The sequence below is a fragment of the Aptenodytes patagonicus genome, chromosome 3 (assembly GCF_965638725.1).
Source record: "Aptenodytes patagonicus chromosome 3, bAptPat1.pri.cur, whole genome shotgun sequence".
In the NCBI taxonomy this organism is placed as follows: Eukaryota; Metazoa; Chordata; class Aves; order Sphenisciformes; family Spheniscidae; genus Aptenodytes; species Aptenodytes patagonicus.
In genome coordinates, this window is record NC_134951.1 from 87,789,733 (window position 1) to 87,802,069 (window position 12,337).

At 38.9% G+C, this 12,337-nt stretch overlaps 1 protein-coding gene across 1 annotated transcript in view; it reads left to right on the forward strand.

The window, feature by feature from the left end:
* Window positions 1-10: 10 nt before the first annotated feature.
* The window catches only part of ACTN2 (actinin alpha 2), a 72,176-nt gene continuing 59,849 nt past the window's right edge, over window positions 11-12,337 (forward strand). Inside the window, exon 1 of the mRNA XM_076334174.1 lies at window positions 11-499. Within this exon, the coding sequence (XP_076190289.1) occupies window positions 365-499 (135 nt within the window). The 5' untranslated portion in view covers window positions 11-364. The remainder of the gene's footprint in view (window positions 500-12,337) is intronic.

The following is a 12,337-nucleotide window of genomic DNA, read 5'->3' on the forward strand; positions in this document are numbered from 1 at the left end:
CGCCACGCCACGTGACAGCCCGGCGGGGATAATAAGCCGCAGCAATGAGCCCCGCTGGGCTTCTCCGGAGGGTCAGCCGCAGGGACCTGCAGCAGCAGTAGCCGAGAGAGAAAGAGAAGGAGGGCAGGAGAGAGAGGGAAGGAAGGAAGGAAGGTCACCACAGGCCGGCACCTACCTGGCAGTTTCAGCCTCTGCTCGCAGCAAGACTCATCAATAGTCCCTCCCTGTCACCTTGGGAAAAGAAAAAAAGACAGAAAAAAGACACCGCTGTCTACAACCCATCAGCAAGTAAACTAAGCTTAAAAATATATATACATTTAAACATAGTAGAAGCCACAGCAGCTGAAGCTGATCCCCAGGTAGCATGAATAGCATGAACCAGATAGAAACAAACATGCAGTACACCTACAACTATGAAGAAGATGAGTACATGACCCAAGAAGAAGAATGGGACAGGGACCTGCTCCTGGACCCAGCATGGGAGAAACAGCAAAGGAAGGTCTGGAAATAAAGTAATGTGTGTCTGTGTATGTGCTTCTGCGTGGAATGATGTCCTCTCTTATTGTCGTGCTGCACCTGGAATTGCCAGGGCTGTGCAGTAAGGGGTTCTAATTTTGTAAGAGAATGTATTTTACATCGTGTAAAGGATGTGTATAATATATATTAGCTATGCCATATTTTGAGGATAAAGCGTTCACTTTTTGGATTCTTAAGTGATACCTATGTAAGATGAAACTAATTTATGAGTCAGGAGTTTCTTTTTGTATTGCACTGGAAATGTTCTGTCAGTACCTCTAGATTTATATACTAGTATTTCAGTAAGTTTTAACTTCACTTCCTGGGTCTTCCTTTCGGAAAGCAGACTGAAGTGATGTGTGTGCCTGGTTGCTTTTCCAAAGCAGTAACTTGCAATTATAAATAGGGAGATGAATGAGATGGTTCAGAATTGGTGTGCAAAAAAAGTTTGCAGTATTTCTGAGAGCAGACTGAGAAATCACTTTTGAAATTGTGATCTTGTGAGTCAGCTCTTATTAGAATTTACTCTTAATTCTGACTGAATCATCTGACAAGGAAAATATTGCCTAGAAATATATCCAGGCTAGATTTGGAAAACTGTATTTCATGATTAGGTTCCCATATGCCAATTCACTGTCTGGGAAAAAACGGGTCTGTAAACTCCTTGGAATATACCATCGTAGAGGAGATGCTTCTTGCCTTTTAGGTGTAAGAAAACTATTATGCCAGCAAGTACTGCCCATGCTCTTTGTCTGAACATAGGCAGAGATTATAATCCCATCAGCAGTCTTGTCAATGGTTCGGTACTTTAGTAATATTTGCAATATCTAATTTCACAACACTGAGTTTTAAGTAGCATATGGAAGAGAGATGAAATATTGTAAAGGATTTGTTACTTCCTAATGTAAAAGGTGATGTTGAAGTCACAGTTGACAGATCTGGGATTAAAAGGTTATCTGCTGGTTACAAGAATGAAAAAAAGAAAAGGGGGGGGGGAAGAGAGAGAGAGAAACGGCGCCCTAGACAATAAGGTTGAATATGCTTTTTGCTATAGATGAGCAGCTCACTTCAAAAACTTAAGTAGAAGTTGCCAGTTTATATCTGATGACAGAGTCTGACCCACTGTTACAGTCACAGCTTCTATAAAAGCTATACTATAAAAGTATAGCTATAAAAGTAAGAGCTGTTAGAATCATTGGGGCCAGTGGGTTTGCTTTTCCATTAAAATCGGTATAGCCAATATTTTCCTCTCAGTTTTCACTTGTAGGCTTCCTCCTTCTGTGAGTTTTAGCTGTTTTTATTCATTTTCCTACATTCACACCTGTTCGGATCCTGCTGCATGAGTATAGTGGGAGAAGTTTTGGGCTAGGTTGAAGTTCACTTTTCTTGATCTACCAGCTGCTGCAACTCCTAACCAATTATTAAGCCAAACAAACTGACATTTGTTTCAATTTGACGCTCTTTAGATGATGAACTATTCTTTTATGTTTTATAATGAGAATGGAAATTTTCTTAGTGCTTAAGTGCTTTAGTGATTTGCAACTGCTCAGCCGTAACAGGTCGTGGTTACATCTGATTAGGATTGAATTGTCCAGCATTTCAGGGAATGCTGTTTTCAAAATAAAGAAATAATGGAGAGATTACTAGATAGTCAGCACTCTAATGCAGTTTTCCTACAATGCAGATAAATGATAAAAAATAAAGATAATTTGGATTCTGTAGACTTTCTTATGTTTACAGTAAGTCTCGACTTTTACAGAAGAGCAAGGAGTAATTAATATAAGACCCCATAGCAATTTTTTTGTTTCCATTCCTCCAAACAGACAGCGTTTCAGCAGAAAGTCAGGTTTCCACATCGATAAATTAAAGCAGACTCTGCTTTACTTCCACAGAGTAGAGAGATTGTAGCTTTGCTACTTTATGTTGCCAGTTCCCAGGGCTTTGTTTTAATATTAAAGTGATACCACATTTAAATAAAATTTAGGAGACGGGATCCTTATTCCTTGTCTTGGAAAGGAGTCTGAATTTATTATTACATGAAAAATAAGTACTCTTATGATAAAGGGCCTGATAAACTTTATAAAATTTCAAGGCTTCTATCTTTTTCTAATTGGTGCTAAGGCAGTTGCAGGAAGTGCTTGCTTTATTTCCTTATTCATCAGGAGAAGATTGCAGATACATGGGCACAGATCTTTGTTCTAACTGGTAATGTAATATTGAAAAGTGATCTCAGTGGAGCCCTGGCAGTTGGCAGCATATATTTTCTATTAGACAGTCTTGGAACAAACCAAAAATAAATGCCATTGTTTCTATTGTGGGCTGCCCTCTCCAGACTTGCCATTTCAGTGATATGCCTGGTATGAGATCTGTCAACAGATGCTGGTAACACATGATGACGTCCATAGGATTACAATGGATGTGACGCCTAATTATAACCATGGTTCATAGAGTATTATGGTCTGCTGTAATCCAGGCTCCTTGGTGGTTGCAGATGTCAGAATAAATATGAAGTACACTATAGAAAAGGAAGCTGAGTTGTAGCTTAGCTCTGTCTCTCTGAATGTGAACAATAACTTAAATGCTTCAGTTGGGGTAACATTTAGCCTGTGTCAAATCAAGAAATCAAGAAAATACAACAATTTGACCATTTGCTGCATTAGACACTGTTGGTAAAAACTTAAACAGGATCATATGGTTGGAAATTCCAGGCAGCAACTTTAAAGAAAGACTAAATAACAAAAAAAATTGTATTTTGGATGGACATGCTGTCTTCAGTAGGAACGAATTAGAGAACTACAGCCTTGGTGTTTTTTGAACGTGTAGATGGCAACCATGAGATTGGAAACTTCTGAAATCTGTTCCTGACCCAGTACACTTCCACTGGCCACGTGTGCTTAAACACCAGTTGAAAGATCTATGAAAGTGGCCCCTTGTTTCTTCAGTACTACACAGAAATAAAAATCTATTGGAAATCAAAAAGTCTGGCCAGAGGGAGTGGGATTCTCTTCTTCACTCTGCTCTGTAACCTTAGCCAAGGTCAGCTCACCTCAGCCCTTGGTTTTCCCATTGGTAAAAAGAGGACAGCAGTGGTATTTGTAACAACTGACCAAAGTGGTAGGTTCTATGGTATGTCAGGCTAGTGATTAGCTGTCTTTCAGTCCCTACCCTGCTGGACTGGAGTGGAAGTAAAAATCATGCTAGCTCATAGTGGAAGACTTAAAACCTGATTTCTCTTCTCTCCATGATAAATTTATTTCTTAAGTTTCCAAAAAGAGTTCAACAAACTTCACAAACCTTTTAGTTTTCACTAGCCTGTATCTCAATGTAACTAAAAGGAACATAGGAAAATGCAGTGTCCCTTAGCTTAGGAAACCAAGCACAACAATGTTACTCAAAATGCAAACGTATTGTTTGCAATGTGTTTGAACTGCCAACACTACTTAGTGAGCTGTGTGTTAAATGGTACTCTTTCCTCTTTGTAACTTTTGCTATAAATACTTTATTACAGGAGTGTGCTTTTTTAAACTTTGACATGAAATGTGGTTTGTTAGTTTTTCAAGGAAGTCTTAAGCCTTCAGGATAATGATCTGAAGGTTGTGAAACAGGTGTGATCCCTTCTTCAGGACAGTTGTATTGTATTGTAAAGTGCTAAACTGGCTCCACATATTTCATATGTGCCTTCTCCAGTCATTCAGACATGCCTCTGACACTGTTGCACTAACACATGTAAGGAAAGAACTGGAAACATACTCCTTGCCTTACTGGTATTATTATAGATGAATGATCTTATTCTAGCTTGCTGTATGGCCCTGATACCACCGCCTTGTTAATGCAGGAGGGTTTTAATGTAGGTGTCAATGCAATTTCTGACCATTTTGATGTTTTTTTACACTGGTATAGAATAAACAAGAAGACTCAGAATATTTATTTACCTTGATATTGCATTCTTTGTGAATGCAAATCTTCTTGATGACACTGAACGCTGTGCATGAGTGAGGACTTTGGAAAAGGTTCTTTACGAAAGAAGCTGTGTCTTTCCAGTCTTCAGCAGTACATATCAGATTACATGTTCAGTGTGACCCATAAGGATTTATCTGCATTACCTCCTTTGGCTGGTAATACAACTCCTGTTGTCCTTGCAAATAAAAAAAATGCATTTGGAAGCCACATATATGGCAAATTATTTGGAAGAAGCTACCAGGACTATGAATTACGGACAACATCCTTCTTTTTCTAGTGTTGCTGCAGCTTCATTAAGTTCAGCAGATTTGAGAGGTTTGTTGCAGCCTGAAAGAGAAATTGACCTTGTGTTCAGTCTGACTTCAGTGTCTATAAATAGAGCTATAGTCAGTGTCCCAGATTCACTCTGAAGTTTGTATGGTCTTCTATGGATGGAATCTAAATTGATTTCTTATCAGAAACCTCTTCCTGAAAGAAGTCTACTGGTGAATGAGAAGACAGATGAAGTAGTGGAAGGAAACAGCTTCATTCTTCAACCAGGAAGAGAAGGAGAGAAATACCCAAGCTTGAATGAATGAAAAAGAAATGTAAGGCAGAAAAATGTTGGCAGGAGAGGCTGGATGTCACCAGCAAAATTCAGTACTGTAGAACCACTCCTCATGGATTTACAGGTTCCGGATTGAAATCATTGTCATGGAGAATATAGCAATAACTACAGTGTGTACAGGGCATTCCAGCCTAGGTCTTGCTCTTTTACTGAGATTATCTGAAAATAATCAAAGTTGGGGTTTTGGGTGTGGGTTTTGGGGGGTGGTGTTTGGGTTTTTTTTGTTTGTGGGGGTTTTTTTTAAGACAGTGCAAAATTCTTTCCTTGAATAATCAGCCTTGGGGTTAAGCTCCCATAGCACAGAAAACATCCATCTCTTGAGGATTTTTAATGAGGTCACACTTTTTACCCACGTGGAATACCAGTGGGATTGTTGAGAAGGCACAGAGATTCCACTCTGCAAGTGAGCAACATGAACAGGGTCTGGATGAGAGCCAGCAGTGAGTGTAGGAGGTGTGAGGGAGGCAAAAGGTACACTCCTTTCTAAGACAGTATCAGCCTTCTCATTACTTATTCCTAGTCCTTACCTGTTAACAGTTGGATATTTCATATAAAGATGGGGGTCCTGGGTTGAGTAGCTTTCGGACTAATTTCAGGAGGGGATTTAATTTGTTAGGAGGAAAATCCTCCAGTCAAAAGCAGAATGATAGTCAGTGGAAAAATCATGTGCTATACTGAGTCCTACACTGCAATTCTCTGCCTCCCTTACCTTTTATGCACAGAATTAGGATGATGTAGGTGTCTTGGGAATTCTGTAGGTTGAAATGCAGGATTTTCTATTACTACTAATAGATAGAAAAGCAAACAATTTCACCTTTTTAGACTTTTTTTTTTTCTATTTTCTATCTTATTCAGCCAGTACTGTGACTGTCTCACCAAATGATATATGCCACTATAGATGCAGAGTGTGCCTTACGGTAACATGAAGTTTCAGCACTCCAAGGCCACATGCTTCTCCTCCAGGTGCATCAAGAATTTTCTTTTCAAACAGTGGATGCCAAAACCTCTAGTATTAAGAACACACACATAAAACATCTCTCATTTCCTTTTAAATCCTGGGTGCTCTTTAAGTGACCTTCTCAGTGGTAGATGGCCCCCTATGGGGTCTGACTCAGTACTTGATAGTCAATAGACAGACTTCGTTTTTTTTCTGCCACAGCATGTCTTGATTTTTCAGCATATACTATAACTGTCCTAAATATTAGACACTGATGCAACAGAAGGGCATGGAGTTGCAGTTTCTCTAGTCCTATGAAGAGTTGCCATGAGGGTAGAGGGACTCTGTATAGAAATATGGGATGTGTTTATGGCTTGTTCTGTACGATTGGCCTCTTAAGAGATTAGTACTTGTTAAAATAGTAACATGTTAAATTCCTCTTGCTGATGTTACTTGCATGGAATGGTGCTTGAGAGGAGCATGCTGAAAGGATAGTGGAACAATCATATTTTGTCAGTGTGCTTCATATTCTGTCTTGGAACCTGTCAATAAGGTGTGCAGCTAAAGAGGGCTCTGAATACTGTGGTGCTGGTGTATGAAGGGAAATTCAAAGAAAGCTATTATGAAACTCACTTAACTAGAAATGTTTATGGAGATAGTTTTTTCGAATGGGAAGGTTTTCTTTACCAATACTAAGTGCGAGAAATCAACATATTACTCAATATTATATTTTCTATTTAAACTCAGATGGCCCTCTCAATGTTGACCCACTCCAGGCTCTGTATGCTTTTGTTAGTGTTGTCAAATGGATAATTCCTACAGTCCCAATTCAGCTGTTAGTTGCCACTCACCCCCAAATATCTGCCAGCAACAGAACTGTATGGTTATGAAAAGAAATTGTAAGAACCATTTTATAATGGGAAGCAAAGGCTACCTCCTACCTGTACTCACAGATACACACCACAGCCTCCCTTGAAATTCATATAGTAAAATGTCTCCAGATACGCTGATCCAATTAGTAAGACAATAGGGATTGGAAGAAAGTATGGATCTAAGTGGGTTCCCATAAGCTGCAACTAAGGTGCTTAAGAGCTAGAGAAAAGCTGTGTGTTGAGCAGTGGACTTCGCTATAATCTCTTGGGGGTGGGAGGTCTGCGTCTCGCTGTGGATCTGCGTTTGGGTCACTGGAGAGCTGAAGAGAGAGGCATGGGAGGTGTTTGCTTGGAAGAACACTGAGGGTCTTCAGCCCTGAGACTGCAGTAAATAGGGAATCCACGCTCATATAATTTGTAGCCCTGTGCAAGCAAAAGCAGGGCTCAGGTATATTCTGTAAACTAATGAATTCCAGTAAGAAAATATCATGATTACATCACCAATTTCCAAATCAAACTAAGACAGCCCTGCAAGCTGAATTTTGACTGCTTTTTGCCAATGGGGTAACACAGTTCAAAATCTTCCACCAAAGACCTTCCATCCTCTTACCAGTAAGACAAAAGGGGTTTCATCATTATGATGGAAAAATCGGATACCGAACGCCTAACATAAATTTAATCACTGTTGCATAAATTCTGATCCATTTAATGATGTTTAGTTTAGGTAGTAATTTCTGTATTACACTGAACAGCTCTACTGAATTAATTTCAGTGAGACTGAGCATTAGGATTTTCTTTAGTTGAGAATAGTGAGTACTATATAGATATTGGTAGTATTTTAGAAGTTGTACTGCAGAGCCTGCTTACAAAAGAACACATTGGATTTGTATCTGAAATGCAGGTGGACATGATGCAGGAAGAAGCATGTCAGTGAAATAGAATTAGATGGGAATTTGTGCTGCTTAGCTTTGTCCCAAGTCAAAAGACGTCCCTCCTGTGTGTTATTTTATATCCTCGCAAGCGACAAATATAAAAGTGCTTACACAGTTGGCAAAGTTGAGTTGTATTGGATGGCTTTACTGCTAAGCGTAATTTCTTCTGAGCCCTAATTGCTGGGATAAACAATGTGTAACTGATGTGGTATTCCTCTACTGTGAGCAGTGAAAAGTTGCTGACTCTGAGTGAATGTCTTTTATGGCTATGTATTCTTTACCCTCAGCTGATACCAGAATGAGAATGTATTCACACAGAGCACTCCATTTCCTCCTAAATTAAATTTCATTCCTAGTAGTTTGGGGTGATTTTCAAGTCTTCAATGTTTGAAGAACATCATTTCATGAAATGCTGTTATAAGGGTGTGTGACGTTTGTTCTTATATCACTGGGTTTGTTGGTTTTAAATATGCCTCATGTTGAGAGACTTGATGCATAAAGCTGATCATAACTACCCAGGTGCTATACAATGCTCTTTTTCTACCCGATAAAATTGGGCATGTATTTAAAGATAGAAGTTACCTCTTTCCACATCATTTAACTAGCAAACACAGTCTTACGATCACCCTCTGTGACTGTTTCTGTACATATTCTGTAGTAGCTCTTTCTGCTGGCAGTACAAGTAACTCTTCAATATAGACCAAGATAGCATGGTCCTAGTACTCTTCAAACTACTGATGTGAAAGGATTACAGGGCAGGTGTTACTGCTCTGCAGGAACAGAGCATCTGCAGAGACAGAGGTAGAAGACTTTGAAATGCAATGTTCTCCTTTTAGGAAAGTGTCCCACTTGAAATGGTAGCTTGTAGAAATACATTTCATTCTTTAAAAGGCCTGTCCAGAGGGAAGCAGAAGCTGACAAATGTTTAGTTAGTTTCTGTATTTGGAGCTTAAATTTCCATGTGTGCACACAGTTGAGAAAATTAGTCCTGAGTTTACATCCTGAGTGCGAGAATGGGCACTGCTGCTCCTATGTCTGGTCCCAGTTTTCCCTGCTTTTGAGTTATAAGGACATATCACTTTGTCCACGTCTTCATCCCCAAAATAGTGGTTGTAATAGCTATGTGCTGGCTTTACAGATGAAAGTGCTAAGTGTTTACTGTACTTGGTATGAGTAAGATTTTCCATTTACTTCAAATGCTTGCTCCCAACTGCTCTTAACTGTCAAAATCCCTTCAACTTGAAATCTGATGCTTGTTCTTATTTCTCTTCAAAAACCTGTAAACAAAATCAGTCCAGCCATCCAGTACTTTGACAACTAGCAGAACCTAATTTAGAGCAGATGGCTTCTACTCTGAACTCCCCCCTAGAAAAGCCTTGCTCACCCCCACTACCATAGCAGGAGTCTGTGGAAAGTGACTACCCTAGTCTAAAATTAGCATCTGTGATTATTCCTTAAGCGCCTAAGGAAACGCTCATATTTTTTATAGGTGTTGAACACCCAGGCATTTCCACTGATGTCAGGAGGAACTTCTGTCTATTTTGCACCTCTGAAAATCAGCCTGCTATTTTGGCACTCACAGAAAGGCTTAATCATCTAGCATTAAGTGATTTTTTTTTAAACTCTGTTTTATGTTTAATCTTGGCACCAATGTAGCTTTTCACTGCTGCAAGACTTAAGACATTGCACTCTTTAATATGAAGAAAACTGGTACCCAGCTGCACTAAATACAAATTAAAAAACAATACATAAATGATTGTGTAGCTCTGGGGTATTATTTCACCTACAGGAGTTTCTTTAGGGTATGGAAAATCTCTGTAGTCCAAGTTCATCTCCAGCTGTACTCTGGAGTGTAGTTCCACCACGCGTTTTCTTTGGCAGAGCAGCTGACCACCTTTGACTCTACTCCTATCCATAGACTTCCTTCCAGTCCCCTTCATTTGCTGGTACAATGATCTACTGCTATATACCAGATCATTGAAGAAATTTGAAGCAACACTCCCTGTTCTTACCACTTCTTAATCCTAAGTCATTTCAGTAATGTAGTTTGCAGTGCAGCCCCACAAGCAGCTATATCTGTACATGTACATGTTATGTATAATGCACTTATCATCCATCTGGCATTAATATTAAAAGACAAACAAAACACCATACATGAGGCTGAAGTTTGCTTGCTTTCCTTTTGTCTATGGCCTTCATTTCCATGACCGAGCACAGGTCCCAGCATGGCTCCTGTTAAGAATAGGAATATGCTATAAACAAAGAACTGTGTTTAGTTGACAAAGCAGTTTGCTTATTACCAACACTGTACTGTCTGAAACACAGGTGTTTATGCTTTCAGCAGTTACAGCCATCATTGTTTGTTATTTAACCATCTGTTCTTAGCTAAGTGCTTGAGAACAGGTTACTTAATTAAATTTCATATAATCAAGCCACCCAAAGATCCCGAGTAATGTTTTGCTTTTTATTCTGTTTTTAAGAAAAGCTCAGTAATTTAGGAACCTGAGCCTCACTAAAAATTATTTATGAACTCTGGAATTTTTCTGAAAGTCTGCTGGTTTACAGGCTATTTTAAATGTTTTAGAAAATGTTACTCTATAGCTAATGCCTCATAAAAAAACTTTAGAGCTTAAAAAAATCAACCCAATATGTTTAAGTAGTATCTTTAACAGCAGAAGTTTTTTAATTCTTTAAAAAACAAATTCTTAAAACAAGAATGAAATCAAAATTGAATTTTTTTAAAAAAATCATCAGTTACAATAATAAAGAAATTAATATGGGCAGATTATGTGCTTTGTGTACTGAGAAATATTGCATTGAGTAACCGGGCATATATGCCCCAGAGGAGCTTTTTGTTGCATAATTGAGAATAAATGCATGAGGTTTTCCTTTCTCTAGAAGAATCTCAGCTGAAACCTTCGTTTAGATCACAAGTGAAACTAGATTTGGTGATCTTCCAATGTACTACATAACAGTGCAAAGATGACATTTACTGTGTAAATATCTTGGGGTCTGACTATTGGCATACTTCGCCCATCATTTATTGGTGTCAGGGACTTAAAGATGTGTGTTGGTGTGTGTGGAATTGAAAAAACTTTCAAAATCGGTTTTAGTTTTATCAGTCAGAAGACAGGCTTTTCTGATTATGGAAGTGTTTTAAAGAATGTTGATAAATTGGATAGGAACATACTTTTATCCCGCTCTGATTGACTGTATTGAGCAATTTATACTGGATTTACTTACTCACCTGGCAATGTAGTATATAACTACTGGGTAAAGACAGCATGGTGAAGAAAATCAACAGAGAAAGCAAGGGAAAGACATTTGGAAATCCAGTCAACTAAATCCTGGATTAGCCTACTTCTAATTAATCCTTCTATTTCCAGAGGGCATACCTTTAGTTCCTTCCATACTACAATGTGTGAATGTTTCTTTCGTCTCATCCTAAATAGTATTTGGTCATTTAAGTATGTGTCTGCTGAAACAAAAATGTTAGCCAGCACTATCTGTGATAGTTCAGGAGCTCTTGGGAAACCAGGAGGAGCACTGTAGGGCACAGCTGGTGGAAGAAGGACCCGAGACTGGAAAGGAGAGTAGGAGATACGTATCTCTCTATAAGAAGGTTCATTTGGCACTGATAGGGTAGTGGTAATGCATGTTCTTTGTTTAATATACTTGAGAGAAAGCCCCAGGCAGAATGAAGGGCATAGACTTCACCTTTAAAGCACACCTGCAGATTTGTCCCTTGCAGATCCACCACAGTATTTGAGACCCTTTTTGGATTACCTATACTTTGTTTTTAACTCCCCACAGGGAGAGGCAAATATAACGGAGACTATGCTTTTGTTCCTTAATAGCCAAGAAGTGGCCAGTTGGAAAAGAATACGGAGGGAGAGAAAACCAGAAAAATGGCTGGTCTCAAACCTTTTATCATTGCTGAAAAAATTCCTTCCAAACCTGTTGACATTTTTACTGTGAATCCTTTCCTGAAGATGCCTTCTAGTTTGTTGATACTCTTGTGACGTAGAAATGCTGAGCATGGAAGGTGGTGCTCCAGAATTAACTCCTTCTGAGCCGTGTAGAAATGAGTGAATTTCTTTCGACCCTGTAACAGTTCAACTTTTCGTTGGATATTTTGGTCCCATGACATACTAAATACCTTTTTCCATCCTTGTGTTTCTTAGTTTTTCAGTAGTTAGATCCAAAAAGCGTGCCTTAAATATAGCTCTTTGTCTAACTAGTGCTTAGAGTGAGACCTCCCAAATATCGCTTTATTCAAAAGTGATCCAGAAAGCACCCGAATGCAAATAGCTCACTGTTCCATTAATTGAGTATGCCTTCAAAAGCATTAGGAGTTGTCTTGATTTTGTTCACTCAAGATCTGTATCTAAGAACTTGTAGAGAGCAAGAGAGAGAGGGTGCATGAAAGAGAGATGTTTGGGAGCATGCATCAGTACATTGGAGTTTCTAACAGAAGCTACACACTTCATGCTCTGCAAGCTCTCTGCTTAGG